Source organism: Ascidia mentula, chromosome 5 (genome assembly GCF_947561715.1).
Source record: "Ascidia mentula chromosome 5, kaAscMent1.1, whole genome shotgun sequence".
Lineage (NCBI taxonomy): Eukaryota > Metazoa > Chordata > Ascidiacea > Phlebobranchia > Ascidiidae > Ascidia > Ascidia mentula.
Window position 1 is genome coordinate 5,789,753 of NC_138570.1, and position 20,909 is coordinate 5,810,661.

Here is a 20,909-nt window from a genome sequence, read left to right on the forward strand (position 1 = left end):
CTATAACAGGAAGTCATTTGTTCACTTGACATGTTCTGGTCACTGCCGAGCTAAAATCCAATAAGTGCACAAAAAAACATTTGGTGTTTAATTCAAAATATATGGATAGCTACTTTATTTTTGAGTAATCATCGTGTTTCCGCTGCATCACCTATACTTGTTGCAATTTTTTGTAGTTAAATTAATTCAAGTGGAAACAATCAGTAACAAAATATCATGCCTGAAAAGAAACGTATCATTTTTGCAATAGGTTTAATAACTAGGCCTGCCCTCACTAATTTCAACACACTGGTGTTCCTCTTTGCCAGGCCGCTGATTTCATTTTTTGTGACATAAAGCTATTTAAAATGCCCTAAAAATTACTGCAAATATTGCAAATTTACGATATAGTCTCATTGGCCTTCCTCTGGTCAATGACTTGTATGTTTTCACAACAATCGTTCTGAGAGACGAAGCACAAACGACAATCAGCGAAAGGATACATTTATAAAACGATCAGCCTCAGTAAAATTCGGAATAATCAAAGCTTGTCTGCCAAGGTGTGATACAATATACAGAAAATAAATATAAAAAAGCGGTAAAAGGCAATCACATGCAATATGAAACATGAAGAATTTCCAAGGAACAAGTGGCCACTTAATAACTCACTATTACTTCCATCTCTTTGCTCGTAAAATCTCGCGTTAAAAGTAATCATTGCAACAAAGAAAGGATAATCACAAGCCCAGTCGATTCAAACAAGTAGGTCTTACAACTTTAATGCCACTTGCACGACTTGCAACAATGTAAGTTCCGACGACAACCGAAAAATTCCGACGACATCCGAAAAATTTCGACGACAACCGAAACCTTCCGATGACAACCGATTCAGTCCTGCTTGACCCGAGACCACTTGATAAGCAGTTTGGGCGAGCGATAGAGGAATATCAGTTTTGCAAACAGATCCTCTTCCAGTTCAAACTCCCCTTCCTCTCGCACGAGGAAGATGTCATCACACAACTGCAGAATGCGATCCACACACGGCAGCTCCCTGTTACATATGGAAAATAGACGTAATTTGTCAGCTGCGAAGCGTTTGTTATTATTTGAAAGTTCCAGCATGTGCATATTTTCCGTGGCCTTGTATATTTAGCATATTGGTAGGGTGACGCATAAAGGCAACTACATACTCACAGGAACATGATTGTAGACGTTGAACCCCAGAACACAGAACGAACAAGCTTTCCAACAACCAACACTACAGATACGTAGAGTCCGATGATCCTGCATTAAAAAGCATTGCCATAACGCCACGACGCACAAAAACAAATACACACATCTACAACCTACCCGTAGCTGACGAGAAAGTTGAGGCTAGAGGGAGACACCTTGTCGCTGAGTATAACCATCGGCAGTTGCAGGGCCACGGAGCCGGTCTGAAAAACGCTCCACCACGAGGTGGCGTTGTTTACGGCATCGGTTCGAAGGGCGAGACTCACGTTCAGATAATTGCTGCTGACTGGCTGAGCTGTAAAGTGCAAAATTCACCTTATCATCGTACACACACAAGAGAAATGTTTTTAGCTTCTATACTTCAATCAAAATCTAACGAATGAATGATTAATACGCTCTTGATCGAAAGTATTAAAATTTCAGCGCTATGGATTGTTTATGTCACATGGATTTTTTTTAATTGTTGCCAAGCAACTGACTTGCGTATAAACTCGTGGCGGCCGTTGCTTTCGACGAAGATGCAGGAGAGTAAATGTACTGAGGGTAGAGTTGGAGGATTGTTCTGCACAAAAACAAGTTTAATTTGAAACAAATGAAACATCTCGGTCGGAATTGACAAACTCACGCGGCAGTGACAGATGCATTCCCTGTCAGTAGACTGTGCAGATTGTTTCTGGCGAGTGAATTTGATGCGAGGTAGACCGTGTTTGATCCAGCTGCACTGGCCACTGTTGTTTTTGACGAATCTCTGCAGCAAGGCGAATAATTTAGAAATGTTTACTCACAATTCACATCAGACACTTTTTTTTTTATTAAAGGATCCCTGGCCTAGTATGTTATTTGATCTGTATTTTTAAAACAATCTACGTTTTTAAAAATTGACCAACAAGTTTCCCAAACTATAGTCTACAAGCCTTATATTCACACATCTATTTAGTCATATATGTTTGTGTACATCCATTTGGATTTGTGATCAGCGAAGGTTATTGTCCAGTTCAGTGTATGGCATATTGGCTACTTTGATTCTGATTAACTGGAACAACGGTTGGATGTAAGTGTTTTGATGGAAAGGTATAGAACACATCTACATACCGACAAAAACTAAAAATAAGTAAATGAAACAAGTGACATTGGTAATGTTAGATTTGCGTATAGAGTAGTATGGTAATATGAACACGAGTCAATTTCCTGAACTGCGTATGTGTGGTTTAGTGGGTTTTTACATTATCCAAGATGGACCAACCACCGCTACTGCTAACAGCACTACACGTTGCTAATATACATACTTGCAAGAACGTTTCTTCAATAGCAAGCCATGTTCGGTCCTAATTAGCCGTCAAAACACGTTTCGTTAATAACAAGTCAATGGAATATTGCAGCCCCGAGACCAGATAAAGAGTAGTGTGTATATCCTTTGTCCAAGGTAATTAACAGAAAAATAAATTGCGAACAAACCCGAAAAATTGCCTGCGTGACAACCTTTTCGAAAACAGACAGTGCCTTCGATTGGGGTACACAAAAACTGGAGCATAGGGGATTGATCTGTCAACATTTCAGCCCAAACAAAGCACACAAAAGCAATACAATATCGTTATATTTTGTTCTTACTTTGTAAGAGTCCAGTCGAACATCAAGGAGACATCATTTGTGTTGTTTGGATGAAGTCTAGCTGCAAGCAGCGCACGTTGGGGTGGACTGATTATCCATTTGGTCTTCGATTGGCCGTCAATCGTCACTTTTACCACTTCGTTGTTGGAAAAGCTCGTCAGAAACGATGCGGCGGTCTTTAAATTAATGACGGACGATAAAACATAACTGATAGTAGTTGCTGAGCATTCTGCATTACCATGATGCAATCACATTATGTTAAGGAAACTTAATATACTGTTTGTTGAAATTGATTTGAGGTTATTATATCATATTGATGCTATGATTTATTATTTACCACATGAACAGACCAGCACATGAAAATAATAACAACGTCGGAAAACATACCGGATTTTTTGCGAAGCCACTTTGAAACGCCGAGTATTCAGACGATGTCATAGGAAGGATTTGACTCGTGTCAGCTGCTACTTGAAACAATGGCTGAAAAATCACAAAATCTGATCAAAACTACTGGAAAATATCTGAACAAGCCGTATTCACATTACACCGAATTCAAATGAGCTTGTAAACGACGGAACACTAACAACAAGTTTCCCCTTTGGTGTAAAATTGACTCCTAATTTTTTTAAATCAGATATTTGCAGGTAAGGGATACTTTAGGATAATGAGCAACAACTTAACAATTCTGTTAACTTTAGGCCTGTAAGGTCTTGTCTTTGTTCAACAATGACTGTTTATGAAGCATGACCACAATATAGAACGCATATTCCAATCTACCTCAAACGTTCCGAGAGTAATTCTCACGTCCACTTGTATAGGATTGTTCGTCACACCCGCAAACGTCATTACGACGTTCATGAGAAGAAGCGGAAACCAGATAATAAAGAGAAGGACGAACACCAGTAAACCTCCAATCAAATATTTGAGCCAGATCTGCTTGGCTACACCCCTTGGCGATGGATATTCCTAAAAATGGGAAAATACGTCGTCCGAAGTTCGGTAGATTGAGTAGTCGCGGTTCGGTACGAAGAATATACGCGAAGTCGCCACAAAAATTTCCTATTTGATGTGTTCGTTTGTAAGGATTGGATTATAGAATCGAAGTCCCTTATTTAAATATCAGCACTGAACTAACGACCACTTGGCTCGTAATATCATCCTGGTTTGTTGTACAATTGGAAACAAAGTACTCTGAAAAGCTAGTTCACATAGATTACCTTTTCGAAAACCCTCCAGCATTTAAGCTCAAACACCTCGGCGTGAATGGATGAGAATTTCATCCATTCTCCCATCCCCATGGTCGTCTCAGTGTACATCCAGTTCATGATTGCGGTCAGCTCAGCTAGGAAGGGTATGGCACGATATCTAAATAATAGGTGAACGACCATTTTTTCCGGTGTTGGTGATAATCCAGTAAAGTGACCAACAACCGGTGTACTGCGGTGTGGCCACAACTGCATGGTATTTTTAAAATCCTGATTAACGTTTTTATGTTTGATAAACTTTTGACGTTACATCAGTTGAATATTCGCTAAAGCTTGTCCAAACTTCATGGGTAGACTGCGTTTATGTGATTACGAAATTCTATTGTGACGTCACAACTCAAATTACGAATTGGGTTGAGGTGTGCCGCGAGATTTTTAAATTAATGTGACGTCACGACAAAAAGGATAAGGGGCACTGCATGGTCTAGTATAGCTAGAAATGTAATGCGGAGTTTGTCGAAAATTCTCAGTCACCAGGAATCATGCACCCAAACACCCGGCACAAAACTAGTTATTTTAAGCGCAAAGGTTTGCTCTAGAATAAACCCACATACCCTTTAAACAAGAAGAGGTTGGTGGTGCCGAAAGATTTGGTGAGGAAGTTGCCGCACACTTTGTTAGGGTAACCGACCCTGATTTGGTAAGCTGAGAGGAAGAAGTAAAGAGTTTTGAAGAAATACCAGATCTGTGCCACGTAGTTCTGATAAAATGGCCTGCAAAAAGAAAGTCGATTGTTACACTGCAATTTTCTGTTTAACTGAAAATATATCCTAGTACCTTTGGTTTATGGCTGGTAGGATGAAGAACAACCAAACGTGAATGCCTACAACAAGAATAATTTGGAAAATCATTTTTCCGATAAGATTCTTGCGTAGATACAGAGCTCGGTCGATGAACATCATTGTGAACTGCAGAGGAAAACAAAAAGATTGTACCGGGAAATTTTAGGGCCACGCGCAAAAATTTGCCTACCTGAATCAGCAGCATGGCAAGAAAACCGGTGGGGACGCGATTGGATTGCAGACTCGATACGACATTGGCTTGCTGCGTTGAATAAGCCTGACGTACAAACATAACTTGAGAAATTAACAAATGGTTGGAGGTTGTTTCAGGGTTTGAGAAAAAACAGTTTATTTACCCAACGTTTCACATGTATGAAATAGACCAAACGTGACACTACATACCCCGAAAGCCCAATATCCGAAAATAATGATAACGAAGTCTATGACGTCACAGAGGAACATGTAAATGTAGACGTCGGTAACGGCAGTGAACCTCTGGTGCAAGATGGATGAAAGATGCTTGAAAGGTCGTTCGCACATGTTCAAAGCCCTGAAGGTCAAACAAAACTCTTTTGAAAAAAAACAGAGAAAATGCGTTTCATATGAATGTCTAATGAAAATTTCGAGCGCGACTAATTAATAATTTTTCTGTTACCACGGCAACAGATTGCGTCACACCTTTTCCCGACCGACTTCTTTTTCTTCCCCTTTTTAGTGGCTTCCTGTTCAATTAGTTGCTGGTCGGCCTGCTGAGAAGTACTCGGTTCATTCCGCTGCTCATCAACTTTGTCCGTTCCGTCAACTGCCAAAGAACCTCTATGTAAGTGCGGTGTGCCCACATATTTGTGCGTAAAATATACACTGACCATATGAGTTTCGCGATGCCACATTGTTTAAATTACATAGCATTTGCAAATACGGGACAAATTATTCATTCCAGAACGTAACTTTATGCTAAAACCTATCTAATAGACGTTTATATATTCCGACGGTATTGGAACATAAACTCGTATCAACTGGCGTGCCATGAACAATTAACTCGTGTGTCAGGAGTCGCCGACACCTTGGGTATAGCAATCAAAACTATGCAGATATACGCACCTTCTTCTTTTGCACATTCTTCTTCAAGGGCGTCGCTTTTGTCCCACAATCCGTTGACCTGAAACAAGATGTTTTTATCATAAATCTTATTAAAGCTGATAACTGTATATGTATAGGTTATCGTTGCAGGGCAAAAAAGCTACGTACGTTAACCTTTGGATCATTTCAAATGTTATTATACATTGATCTTTATATTTCTTGGCACTGCCCGTTCTAATGTAATACAACTAAACTTGTTACAATGGATTTCGTGTAAGAAAAACACATACGCGGTTTCATAATCTGAACCTTCCATCATTAGTATTTCACGCTCACCTTCAGTATGGATATGTGGAAGAAAACAGCAAGAAGTTCGAGTAAATCCATCACCATCCACGACCCCTTCTGCTCTATACCGATAAAGCGGGGTGGCCAGAATGGGTCGTTTATGTTCAGGTTGGTTTGGGCTTGCGAGTTCCACGGGAAGAACTCGAATTGGAATATGAACTTGATCACGATCACCACCTGCAAATAAGGCCGATTGTTTGCATGACTTAATTCGTAAAAACAATTCTGGAAAGGGGTAACATACGATCAGCGTCAGTGTACGAGGTCTTTTATTAAACAGAAATGTTAATTTCGCCTGTTGGCATCATCAGTTTCTGTCTCAACTAGAGTGACAATAAACAACATTCACGGCAAAAGTTCAACAGTGAGTCCTGGAACTCACTTTCATGACTGTCAAAGTAAAAAAAAACACGATAAAATAGTGTCCGACAGAGAGCAAAATAAGCAGATAAACTCTTCGTATAAACAATTTACCCATTTTACAACGAACCTGTAAGTAAACCAACACAAAGGTCCAGAACTCCTTGGTGGGTCGCGGAATGCAGAAGCAAGCCCAGAGGAACACAGCAAGAGGCAGAACAAGGGACATCATCGAGGCGCTCAACATCAAGTTGAGAATGATTAGAAAATAACACACAAGATCCGTGTGAGCAATAACCAAGTACCTAAGTAACAATCCTGGTCACATTTTACTTTAGTTTTAGATGATACTATAAATATTACGGAATTACGCCTTTTTGGAGATATTAAATGTATGAATTACGTCTTTTTGGAGATATTAAATGTATGAATTACGTACCACAAAGCGTAGAAGAATCTGAGGGCGCGATGCTGGTCTTTGTCAAACTCGATTGGTTTTAGCTCCACATATTCACTTTCGCTCGACGCCGCACTCCTGCGTTATTTGATATTGTTGTCGTTCAGCGCACAACAAGGTTTTTTACAAGCAAAAAAAACTTTAAGCGAATCCGAAAATATTAAAAGAGTCGAAATAAGCAAAATCCATTAAAACACAAAGAGTTATTTTAAAAAGCAAATATTACGAGGGCCCGAAAGGCTGATGCATATGATAATTGCGTACAACAATTTTATCAGGAAACATAAAAATGCACCTGGCAGGGGATTCTCCTTTGCTCTCTGCTGCCCCATCCTCAACCACAATGGCAACATCACTCGATGACGCTTGTGGCTGTGACGTAACAGATGTGAAACACGGTAAAAGAAAGCTAAATTTAAAAGCAATACCTCGGTGGCGCATATTTCCATACTCAGCTGATCTTTCTCGGCGCTAAGTTGGAGACTGATGTTGCGGTAATCCGCATTTGATTTGTTTAGAACCAAGGTGGCGTAATCCACGGCGGACAGAACGAGCTCCCAAACGAACACAGCGCCCTTCTTAACCTTGCCTGGAGACAAAAGGATTTTGGTCAACAGCAAGTCGGTTTGTTGTCTGAATATTTTCAATGATAATCCTAACCGAAAAACGATTCGGTTTTCTTCTCTTTTTCTTCCTCTTGTTCCTCTTCCGCTCGATCCTCTTGCTCCGGTTGTTCTTCCTCCACATCCGTATCCTTACGTTTGTCCGCACCGTCGACAGCATCAGTCTTTTCCTCATGTTTGGGTTTTTCCACAAATCCCTCGGTCACTGAAATATGAGCATTAAGTTGGAGATGTGACAAAAGCAAAGTCGGAGAAAATAGCTTCGGATATTTGTGACAAATTCACACCTGAGTCCTCTAACTTCTTTTTATCGGACTCGCGTTCCTTGAGTGTTTCGTCCAAACCCACTGTGCCAACTTTGTGTAACATCTGAAAAAGCCAAGTTTGTTACACTTCTCTATAAAGCAACTGGCGAACACCAAACATAAATAGTTGCATGTTGTAATATTTGTCAGGCTTAAGATAAAGTTTGATGTCTTCACTGCATTTTTCCAGTTTAATTGTGTAGAGTACCTCTTTTCAGGAAACAATATATTAGGTTTTGTTACTGAAATTCACCTTCTTGCAACGACACCTGTGCCTGACACAAGTGGAAATTCACACCTAAAATACACAAAGTCCTTGTTTCTGAACGCAGTTTATTTTAAGAACGTTTTGCGTTTAGACACAAGGTCTTTTTGTATATTGAAATCTTTTTATCTTTTTATCCAACTCTTTTCAGAACAGAAGTAATTTCAAAGTAATAATACTTATCATCAACAACCATATTAGAAGTTAACAATTCTCGACACGCTGTCAGATAATCACGCACTTTGGCCGGGTTCATTATTTCGTCCTTCTCCATTGTCGAATCTTTCCTCGCTACGTCTTCCTCAAACATGTAATAATCGCCAGCACGAATTGCTGCGAAAAAACATTTCACATTTTACACAAACCAAGTTATTCAATCTGCATAATAGATAACCTACCATCCGTATGCGTCGTAAGAGCTTTCATTCCCTTCTGCAAATCGGCGTATCGGTCCTTCAGACTCTGCATTCTGAGTACAGAAAAATATACATTAAATTGTTATTGCATAAGTTTTGTTCCCAGCAATGATATTACGATTGGATGATGATGCCGAGTTCCTCTTCCTCCTGCTTCTCGCGACTCTGGACTTCCTCCACAAGTTTCTTCTCAAACAATTCCGCACCTCTGAACAAAGTGCAAAGGAATCAGTCAGTTGTAGGCGGATTAAATTAATAAATGTTGTTTAACGGCGTGTGTTCGTGCTGTAGGTTGTTGTTATGTGATTCGCAGATATATCTTTGCGTTTGTGTTACAATGCCTTCCATTGTAGTGTTATTTGTAGTTTAGAAGATATAGCAGTGTTTCCAATTTCAATTTTACTTGTTTGTTTATTTTATCAATTCAAGTGTAGATTTCAGTGTTTATATGTATTTTTTACATAATGCAGAAGTTGATGATGTATATGTAGGCGAAATCGATTTTTTTTTCATTTTATTAAACTGTCTGACTTATCCGAAACATTTTCTTACAAAAATTTAATCAGTTTATTTAGTTTCGCGAGGGCTGAGTGAAAAATAACCAATCAATGATGATGTGTTTTTCTCCCGTCAAACCTTCACGGATACTTACGGAAATATTTTGGATGTGAAAAAAAAAAAATAACTTATCATCACACGTTGCCGGCTTTTAATCCTTATAATGGAAATCGACTTACATTTATTTTGGACCGTTACTCAATAAGGAATCAATTTTATCCACTTAAATAGTCGAATGTGGCATCCCAGCCCACCATTAAATGGGAAATAAGTAAGTTGTGGGAGAAGGTGATGAGCAAAGTACGACAACAACTTCCTGTACTTAGTCGTAAAGTCGTCGTGAATCAAGGAATATATCGCAGTGGAAGATAATTAAGGTTTTTAACCGTTTTTTGTTCAACAAACCCATGAAGAAGATGAGACGACAGCCTTAACCTTAGTGGATTTAAAATCTTGCACACAACTAATATACCAGCCGAAAAACCACTTACCTAGCTGCCAGTTGAAGAGAAGCTTTCATGTCGTTGGAAACGTGCCAGAAGTAATAAGAGGTGAATATGCGTCGTTGAATGAGCAGCAAGAGAAAGCAAACAAAATCCCACGACAAGCCAGCGTTCACGTAGGAAAGTTCGCACGATGCAGGGTTGGCAACAGTTTGAACTGTGGTAACAAAATATATTAGAGGAAAGATGTTGGGTTTTTCGGGTCACGTGATACCTGTGAGTCCGTAACCGCTGGGATAGGAACAGACCAGGCTCATGATCTGGACGAATGCACAGGCCCGCATCTGCAAGGTATCGATGTAGACGCACGAAGCGATTTGAAGGGATGCCTTGAGAGTTATCACTGCCACGTTGTAGCCTGAATACAAATTTAGATGTTTACCGCATTTTTCTTTCGGAAATGATTACAGATTTAAACAAAATTATGGCAATCTAAAACACCGCCCGCATATTTAATGGCATTTGTAACTTGATTTGTTCGAAAACTACCAAATCAGAAGGTTACAGTAAAGGATATGTTACTTTCCAAAACGGTTTGTTTGAAATCTATGTCACAGTTAATCCACCCAAAGCAAACATCACTACAGTAGCAACAATCATTGTTATTTCTTCCCCAGACGTTTTGCAAATATTCGAATAGACAATAGTTCAATAACAATCTTTACGCATCAGTACATAATGCATTTGCACACAAACAATGTTTTGGGGAAAAAAAACGTATGTGTTTGCCTGGCAGGATAAGCATTTACCTAGAATAAGGTTCCAAATTTTTATCAGACGACTTTGCTTGCCAACGATGAGGTGCTGTTGCCGTGACAACAAATAGAAGAAGCTTATGAGATATCCGAGACAGAACAGAGAGATACGAGATGTCCCGGCCAGGAAGATTATTGCCATGGTAACCCATATCATGTATTTAAACACGAATGTCTTGAGTTGATCGAGCAGGGTGCGAGACCTTGCAATGAAATATGGCATTGTAAAAGTGTTTGAAGACTGTTTTAGATTGAATTAAAATTATTGTTGGTTTCAATCTCCATTCTACATTTTCCAGCCAAAAAATTTACCGAAGTTTGTCAAAAAAATAAGATCTTATTGACTGAGAAAAAAATAGTGCGACAATAAAAGCACTTTTTCGGGTATTTTTTAAATACATACTTTCTCATTAAAAAGCTCTTCTTGGGGTTCGAATTCATGGTGACGACATCCAGTTCAACTCCGGTCAGGTAACGGTTGTCACCACCAAAGTTCTTCCAAGCGGTGTTTTCGTTTTTGAACACAAACAATTGACTGACAAAGAATAACAGCTGGAAAAAGTCGGCTGCAAAGAAAAACGTAAGTTTGAATTAAATCAATTTGTTCATTTGCAGTTTTTCATATCGCACAGAAAGTGTGTTTCGGAACAGACCATAAATTTAGGTAGCGAATTCTTTGATCAAATATCGCCGACAAAGGCAATATACTACTTTGTAAACACTCGTCTTTCCTCAGTAAAGGTCTTCGTTTTTATTGATATATATTTATATTTTGCCAACTATAGGCGTCGTCAATATCAGTTTCACCCTGGGTTTTTTTTTTCACTAAAAAATTTCTGTCAAATGACCGAAATGCCAGCAAAAATTTAGGACATTTTCAATTTATTTTGGTCATTTACGGTATAATACTTTCGTTCGCAAAAATGTAAGCAACTTGAATAATCTACCAGCCAATTTCCTTTGGGACATTGTGTCCAAAATGGCTTTTATTTTTTGTGCCATTTCTAAAAAAATTGGGTCAATGACAGACAAATGACACAAAAAAAAACCCAGGTTTCACCTATTCAAGCGGAAATAGCAAAAGCATTTCTTCTTATTGCGAACGCTTTACACAGCTTGGTAGATTGTCCTGCAGTATCAACAGTATGTAATCAGTACCCACCTATGAGGTTTCTGCTGTTCGGAATGACGACGTAATCGGGTAAGTAAAGCCATCGAATCAGACGACTACCATGGGTTGAGTTACCAAGGGAGTTCCACGGATAATTGTTATCTGAAACATAAAATATTCACTGTCAATTGAATGCCATATCGTGGGAAAAATTGTCTATTAATTTTTTTCCTATTTTTAAAAAAAACAAAGAAGCTGTATGTTATTTGAAGTTTTCAGTTTGGATACTTACTGGCGCACCACATCGGTGGCATTCCCAGGCATATTATATACTGTCCAACGAGCATAGCGATTAACACAATGATGTAGAACCTCCAATACCTTAGAAAAACTCCACGTCAGAAAACAATAACATACAAAAAAATTCACCTTTTTATGTATTTTTTACCTCGACAAAACTGGTCTTGTGGCGATGGACATTGATATGATGAGCAACATGGCGTACAATGTAGCATATACGTCCATTCTTACCCAGATGGTAACGACCGTCATGACGAAACAGGCCTGAAAATACATTCTTACGTGGCATGTTGTGAGTGTGATTTCGCCAATTACTCGAGTGTGTTGGATAATTTTTCTTTTTTTAAATATGGATCTATGGTACTTTCTTGTTTAAATAAAATCCATTAATCGACACCAACCACTATTGGTTTAAATTTATAAGTTCTGTACCTCCACGCCAAACTTGTAGAAGAAATAGTTGAGAAAGTATTTGAAGCAATTTAGCAAACTGTCGTCCATTTCCTTATGTGTGACACTTGGGTAGAAAGCCGTGATGGGATATCGTGGTTCGTTGCGCCACAACCGCCTCCACTCTTGTTTTCTCACAATTGTTCGTTCCAGCGCGATCATCAGCACAATTGCCAGATATCCCTGTTCGGGAAATTGATAGCGGTTGGATGATTCGTAAAACGCTGTATTTTTTTGGAAATATCGCTAGTGTTGTACAACGCAGGTTTTTAATATTGCCCAAAAAACGAAAAGCAAACAGTTTTGCTTTTATTATCGGGATCGTATACGTTTACAAGCGATGGAAACCATCGATATGCGTCGTAAACCAAGGGTTCATATTTTGACTCACAAGTTGATAAAACAATTATAAAAGAACAAAAAAAGATTAACACACAATTACCTCAACATGGTAGAAGAAAATGGCATTAGGAGCCATTTTACCAAATCCAATCCAATCCACAATGTTGCTGGTAAAATTTACTGAAGACCCCTTCGATTTAAAATAATAGCAATTTGTAACAACCCTTTCTATGGAGCAAAATAGTGTATATACCTTAGAGAGGAAGTTACAGGTGTACGTAAGGTGGTAGTTGATTGTGATGAATTGTAGTTGGTAGAACATGGTCCCAAGCGTGACAAGGGCAACGTACACCATTGTTATAACAAATAGTGGGGTGTGGGTCTTTTTGGCCGGCAAAAGGCAAACCCATATAATCACTAAGATGGCATAAACAACTGAAACCTGTGAAAATGCATTGGTTTTGTTGTAGTCTGTTACAGTTTATAGGATATTTTTATTAAACCTAAAAGTATATTTTATGAACAAAGCCCAGACAACAGGAATTATTCTATTCTGCTTGGTGGAGTAGACTGATCTGTCTTTACTGGGCAGATATACAAAATTCTCACAATCAGCATTAGTGCAATCTTTTATTATGTATATATATATATTTAGCAAACAGAAATATTAATTTTGCTGATATATATATATATATTTAGCAAACAGAAATATTAATTTTGCTGAAAATGCATCATCAGTTTCTAAAATCAATATTTGTATATACTTTATAATAAACGCTCATACTGACTCTGATCATCTGACACTCTTCACGAGTAATTGTGTATCAATTCAAAACATTTACAAAAACAGATGTGTTCTGGTGTGTTGCAAACATGTTTTTCGCGGATTGTCAATCTGGAATGTTTTATGCATACCTGATAGGCTGCTGCAGCAAAGACAGTTATAAACACCAATCGCCATGCATGGAATTCCAAAGCTCTCAAAATAAATGAAGACAATTCTTTATAACCAAGAACAATCCATTTCCACAGTTTGTTACACATCCTTGCAAACCAACCCTTCTTTTCTTGTTCTGGAAACGAAAATGATCATTAGGATATTGGTTAGCAATGACAAACTTTGGAACAAGAAGCAAAATTGAAATTTTGAGATGAAGCAGTATTAAGTCTTTGCACCAATTTTTAAAAAAATTTGACCTTGATGAACTTTCCAGTCTAATTCACATATTTATCACAAAAAATCACTATCACAGAAAGGAATATGTATTTTCATTGTCCATATAATTGAGCAAGTCCAATTAACCAGAGATAATTTTGATGCTATCATGACAATTAAATCGGGACTTTTTAAAACTGAATAATAATAAATAAATCACACTTATGAAGTATATCAAGACCAAAGTTGTGCAATTGATTGAATGGGAAGATCTTAATCACTCTTACACACTGTTATGTTTTATTCAAAATTTCATAATTCACGAATCTTGCAACTGACACACATGTGCCATGCGTTGCTAATACTCCTTCAATATATACAGTTATGTTTAGAGGTAAGAACAATCATGCTACTGTTGGCAACAAAGCAAAGGTTTGTCATATCAGATGAATGCCTGACAAGAACTTGTGTACATACAACATAAGAAAGTGACAAATTTTATGAAAGAGGAACACTTGTTTAAGAAGCAACAATGCAAGATTAATGTAAAAATCAAGTAAAATTAAAGCAAGCAAACACCACACATGACAAACCTTCAACACCCGACATACCACGATTGATTTCATTCATCTCAAAATTCTCTGCATCTCCCACTTCCCCAGAGTGCACGCTACCACCAGGACTGCGACTTATTTGTTGGGGTCGACCAGTGATCTACAGCATAGGATTTTCGTATTAACTCACAGACATTGTCCGAAATAAAAAAATATATATTCCACGTCCAATTGACTTTATGTACAAACCTCAAGAAAACGATTGTTGAAATAGTGGAGTTGAAGCACCACAACAAGAAGAAACAAAGCTGGTAATAGTATCATGATTAGCAGCTCCCCAGCAGTTGAGGACTGCACCAGACCAAGGTCAGCCAACCTGAATGACGAGGTAATAATCATTATGTCTAATATAGTTCTACCTTTAAATAACACACATTTTGGCACAATTAGGAGCAGTTTTAATGTTAAGGTGATTGATCTACAAGCATGTCAGTTAGGCAATGTATCACGTTGCAAAATAACATCCTTACTGGGAAGTGTTGAAGTGAGTGAATGATTTCCAGTAGCCAGGAAACGACTTAAATTGATAAGTGTATATTAAAATCAGGACAATCATCGTGTAAAAGACCAGAACTTTCCAATACAATGTCAGTGTTTTTCTCCAAGCAAGCCAGGAAACCTGGATAAACAAAACGTTTTTTGTGATTCGTTTCCTCTGGTTTTGTCTCGCATGACAGCAAAACAAATTATCATGCATCGTTCCTTTAATAAACAGAGTTTTCCTTTTGTATATGTTCAGCTTACTGAACTTGCAAATAAATCAATAGTAACAATTATATTTTTAAATTCTTGCTACTATTTGACAAACTACATTCTTTACAATTACTGAAAAGGAAAAACATTCAAACACAACTTACTGTGTAAGTGGCTATGTTCAAAAGAAAAAACGCCATGTATCCCACTTTTATGCCAGTTGGGTAACCTTCTGTGCTGATGGCGATGTGAAACCCAATGATAACAAAAATCCAATATTTGCAAAACATCTCCATGAGCCACATTGCCATTTTATCCGTCCATGTTGACTCTGAAGAGGCTTCAGCTGCACAAATTTTCACAAATTGAATTTATTAACGAACATAACAAAAACACACTGAAACAATTTTTTTGTTAAATTTGTTTTTTAGATAACCTGTAAATTATTTCATCCCAAACAAGTCTTTTATGGCTACATAATCAAAGGCAGAATCTATAATTTGGAAACAGTGCATTTTTTTATGATGTTTTAATACGGATAAATTTTAAAACCCTTAAATCGTCACCTTGTCCTCTTGAGCCTCCATGCTTTCGGATGTAAATGAACTGGTGGAAAACCAAAAGAAAAGCACAGAAATACAACACCTGTAGATCAATGTCAATTAGGTATTTCCAAGAGTCACATCAAAGGCCTCCAAAGGATGTTATTAGCCATACAGAAGACATTACACCCATTATATCATAATTTTTTAACCAAAAAGATATGCAAATTAACCTATTCACACATTAATTCGAAACAATAACACTTACACAATACATGCATAATCAATGAGAGCTGCAGACAGGGTGTATACACGCACTGTTTCGACCTGTAAGGTCTCATCAGTGCAGCTGTTGAGCTCTCATTGATTATTATGGCTCTTTTGCGCATATAACATGCATAATATTTCCGCAATAGACTTACCAACAGGAAAACATTCATTTTTAAACCGGCAATGCTTAAATTACAGTATGTCAACATACCCACAACATTTTTACATGGTTTACCTGGGCACCAAGAGGCAAGCACGGGTATGGGTAATGTTGAAGTCCAAATGCAGATAAGTACATAACGGTGGTTTTATTTTGAGAGTCAGTCTGATTTATCATGGTAGGAAGTTCAGCTTCGTTCAAATCAAGTCCGTAAATAAACTGCAAAAAAGAGTTTATTGGAACAAACACTGCACGCAAAAAATTTCATGGCTGTATTTAATCAAAATACATTGTCAAAAGGTAAGTAATGTATTCATATATAACCAAAAAATGAGTGTTGTTAGGACCTGTAGTAAGATCAGAAGCATCCCATATAATGCAAATGCTGGTGAACACACCAATGTGGCTTTTGATCGATTTGGAACCATCCATAGAATACAAGCCCAAATTAAAAGAACAAACGTCAACCAGCTGTGGTAGGTCACACTCCACAACTGCAACAAGGTTTTTTTTGTAAAATAGTGTTTTTTAATACGTAAAGAAGTTTAGGACACTGATCCTTACCATCATTATAATCAGAGCCACCACATAGAAACTGTACATTTTAACTTCCTGAAGAAATCGCGAGATTTGTACCAAAGTGCTTTCCTTTTTCCCTTTATCCTTTGTACTTCCATCTGTATCCTCCAAATCTAAAGGTAGTACAGATTTTCCAGATTATTTATTGCATTGCAGATTTACTACATTAAAAAAATGCAACAAACCTTTTTCTTCATCGCTTGCTGCGATTATAGGTTGTTCAATAGCTTCATAATTTTGAGGTTGCTCTTCTGATTGAACAAGAGGCTGTGAATTGAGATAAAAGTGTAAATTGAATAAAAAGGCAATTTGAAGTTTAAAAAGGTTTTTTTAGAAAACAAAATGGATGAAAAACAGATGCAAAAACACAAGAGGTTTTGTGCACAAAAAACTGAACAAGTGTTTCAAGGCATAACCAAAATAAAAAACAAACAGTGAACCAATAATCATTGCCATATCTCTTGAGACAATATATCCCAAAGGCTACAGTTCAATTTACCAAAAACCCAAACCCAGCAAATCAGGCCTATTTGGTTACCAAACAAGCCATTGACATATAATGTGGTGCAAAAGAATGTTTTGTCATGTTGCAGTATTTGCAAAAAATGTCAGTGTCAGGTACCTAACAACCAATACGACTGCAGCAGGTACTTGAAACACTGCCGGAAGCTGGGGGGTCCCAGTCTAAAAATAATGACTTACACATCCACTCTTCACCACTAACACCACCACAGGGTGAGCCGTAATTAATCATTGTTGCAAAATGATCTCAGGGATAAATAAGACTGCTTCATGCAATGGATGCTAAGTAATAGTTGTGTAAATCACAACCACACGCCAAACAGCTAATAGATGCACTAACACATGCAGTATATGCCCACTTGTATTGTTACAGCCATTTCTTCACAGGCTTTCAAGGCCGCCTATGACAAAGTTTTTGTTTGTTGCGAAGTATTTTAGTTTGTGTTATCTGTGTTTTAAAAACAAATCAAAAAACACAGCAGATATTTATCAAAAGTTTTCTTGAAAACTGTGTTATTCTCCAAATTAAAATGAAGTTAATGCAAAGGACTTGTTACACTTTAGTTACCTTCTTTTCATCATTGGCCTTCTTGCCTTTTTTATGAACAACTCCATTTTCCGGAGATACTATGTGTGCAGTTGAAAGCATCTGGTGCCGGAAATGGTGGTATATGAGGGTTATATATGTAATTGATGTGTTAGTTTAGTTGATTTGGTTTGCGTAGTGTAACAGATTAATTTTAAATCTGGTTGGTCATTAACGACTTAGAACTTGCTATATGATGCTGTCCTTTTAGCAGCAAAAAGGAGCAATGCAAAAATGACACATGCAAAAATGATGGTACAGTATGGCAAATGCAAATAAACAAACACTGGTTATACAGTATATATTTCATTCATCCAAGGGTTTATTTAATTTACCTGAAGATCAGCATAAAACATTCTTACACCGATGGCCATTAACCAATGCAGTGTGAATACACATGCTGGGCTGACAAACACAGACCACTTGATGTTGCCATACACTAGAAGTCTGAATGTTGCATTGCAGTTGGTTGAAATGATTGGAGTTATGCCAAATAACCTAAATGCAATTCATAATTCAGGTTAAATTTACTTTGCATTTTTCTTGTCTAATTATCAAATTTTTGTATAGTTTATTTAGGCTGTTACTTTAACTACCAAACCAATTATATAACCACTGCCATTAATAAAAAAATGTCCTATTAGGTCGAACAGTGGCCCTATATAATTACCTGGCATAAATGGATGTTGACAAGATGTAATGCTGCATAAAGGCCATTTGATACACATACAGCATGAGCAGCTGCAATGCTGTCAGGACACACAGAGCCGCCCTACATAAAGCAACATTGTGTTAATTTTGACCTAAATATACACAAGCCAGCGTACAATATAATATGCAGGGGTAACAAATCAAGTTAGGAACATTAAATAATTATCAATCATATCCCTCACGCCCACCTCAGAGCTGCAACAGCAGGTGTTAATAATGGTTGGTTAAAAGCCCATACAAATGAGAGAGCAATGAATACTACAAAATACACTGCAGATATTACACTTGGGAAGGCGATTCCTGGAACAGAAATACAATTTAACCATTAAACATTATTAGATTTGCATAAACATCAATTCTGGTTTTGAGTAACATGGAAGTTATTGTTACCTGCCAGTGCCATAAACAGTACAGTGAAACACATGATGGTGGCATTTCTTAGATAAATTAATGATGACTGCTGCTTCCGGGAAATAGAGTTGTCATCCTGCTGAACAGTGTCATTACGCACTTGCCCTAAGAAAGCATAGTTCAAACAAAGGTTTACATGCTACATGTAGGGTATACAGGATTAAATAATGCTGCAAAAACACATACCAGATGACTTCTTCACAACAATATAGGTCAGCAATGATATCAGGAACACTACCACATCCGGGAGCAACAGTCGAAAAATGTTTCCAACATCAACTATGTCCAACCTGGTTAATATCACACAAATAAAAGTAAGCGGAGGTCACTTGCAAATAGGTAAATTCATATTAACTTTATAAATTTGGTGTCAGTGCAATTTAAGTCATGATGATAGACAATAAAAGATTACAAATGCAACGAAAAAACTTGTGAAGGGAAGGTAACCGTTGTTCTTACCGTTGAAATCCAATATACCTTGCAATGCTTTCTGCAGTTGAGCCTTAATATCAAAAGAAGCATGTAAATTGCAAAAAATTGCCCCATATTAAAACATTAAAGAGTAATTCCCTAGATAAAATTGTTGACAGCTGAGTGTTATAATGAGGTTGATTTGTTCCTCCCCTGTGTATTAACCAAGGAATTTTAAACAAAGGCACTCTATGGATAATGGACTTGGCAAAACATTGGCATTAATTTCATTGCTACACATAACTTTAGAACACAAAATTTTGTGTTTGTTTAAGTTTAGCAAGTCAAACATTTTTAGTTACCAAGTCCAGATAAGTTTACAAAAATAACAACAACATAATTTTTCATTTATAAATTTGTTCACTAACATCCTGATCCAACAAGAGATCCATAAGGAGAATTTACCAACAAGGCAATTTGAAATCCAACATGCCCAAGAACAAATAAGCAAGAAACAATGACAATGGTCAATGTCCATGCTCGCCACACAGCTAAAAGTAAAAATACTAGTGGTTTCATTTGTAGTACATTTGCACAAAAACCAGAATAATAATTAGATTGCAAATAAAATAGTGTTAATATGTACAAATAGAAAACCAATTATTACAAAAAAGTGTTTAGAGGTCATTTCGTTTGCACTTACAAGTAGTTGAAGGTGATAATCTTGGAGAAAATGGAATAATGAGCAGGAATAACAAATAAACTGCAGACAAAATGTTGTAGCGAAAAATGACACCTGTACAAAAGTAAACACAAAAGGTGAGGCCATTTTTCTTTTGATAAATATTCAATACAACAATAAAAAAAAAATCTCATACTTGCGAGCAACACCAAAGGCAGAACGATCCAATAACACACTTTTGCGGTACCCACTATCACTGCCATTCTGTCTTCTCCAATCAGGTCATTTGACGAAGACGATTTGAATGCCCATGCAATTACACCTATTTTTCCCCTGTAACTAGTTGAAGAATATACGGTTAAAAGAACCATAAAAGTAAGTAAATACCGTCTTGACAGTACAACGCAACGCCTAAGTCACACACTGGAACCAGAATGTAAACAGAGGTGGCATTTTTCTTCCCTTCACCACATGACACTGCCCTATTTGCAGTCATGCGTAACTCGCCGGGTTTATCTGCACGCAATGAATGAACTTTCCTGCTAAATTTTCGCTGGACTGTTGGTACTGATGCGTCATGCTTATACGAAACTATAGCAATGCACGCGTTGGAAAATCTTTTTCAATTTGCTAAAAAATTCTGCAGAGCTATGTTCGTACATACTCAATTGTGGCTGCATAAATATAATCGCGTCCCGAAGGCGTAAAACCATCGTTATTTGTATGTGATAAAGTCATCTTATGTCATCGCACGACATGTCAGTTTCAATGTTTGAGGAATTGCGGAACATATCCCCCTATGTGAACTTTTTTTTTATGCCGTGCTGCTTGT

The 20,909-nt window shown here is 37.5% G+C and overlaps 1 protein-coding gene across 1 annotated transcript; it reads right to left on the bottom strand.

The window, feature by feature from the left end:
- Positions 1 to 467: 467 nt before the first annotated feature.
- LOC145903973 (piezo-type mechanosensitive ion channel component 1-like) lies at positions 468 to 20,411 on the bottom strand. The gene is made up of 56 exons (XM_082992172.1): positions 20,274 to 20,411; positions 20,099 to 20,191; positions 19,824 to 19,946; positions 19,444 to 19,486; positions 19,165 to 19,274; positions 18,964 to 19,083; positions 18,762 to 18,873; positions 18,533 to 18,634; positions 18,198 to 18,360; positions 17,845 to 17,925; positions 17,636 to 17,677; positions 16,940 to 17,021; positions 16,740 to 16,867; positions 16,523 to 16,669; positions 16,251 to 16,394; positions 15,770 to 15,848; positions 15,368 to 15,549; positions 14,981 to 15,129; positions 14,700 to 14,826; positions 14,490 to 14,610; positions 13,656 to 13,813; positions 12,994 to 13,182; positions 12,841 to 12,930; positions 12,381 to 12,581; positions 12,097 to 12,212; positions 11,941 to 12,029; positions 11,700 to 11,810; positions 10,941 to 11,103; positions 10,532 to 10,740; positions 9,997 to 10,140; positions 9,771 to 9,939; positions 8,840 to 8,929; positions 8,704 to 8,774; positions 8,547 to 8,638; positions 8,023 to 8,104; positions 7,773 to 7,940; positions 7,541 to 7,701; positions 7,408 to 7,484; positions 7,095 to 7,190; positions 6,786 to 6,960; positions 6,284 to 6,472; positions 5,969 to 6,026; positions 5,546 to 5,669; positions 5,270 to 5,417; positions 5,058 to 5,144; positions 4,863 to 4,993; positions 4,640 to 4,798; positions 4,038 to 4,185; positions 3,598 to 3,786; positions 3,208 to 3,300; positions 2,821 to 2,996; positions 1,838 to 1,960; positions 1,692 to 1,774; positions 1,330 to 1,507; positions 1,174 to 1,263; positions 468 to 1,030 (listed from the first exon to the last, which is right to left on the bottom strand). Exons 1-56 carry the CDS (start codon positions 20,338 to 20,340, stop codon positions 868 to 870), a joined length of 7,005 nt encoding a protein of 2,334 aa, XP_082848298.1. The 5' UTR covers positions 20,341 to 20,411; the 3' UTR covers positions 468 to 867.
- Positions 20,412 to 20,909: the final 498 nt, after the last annotated feature.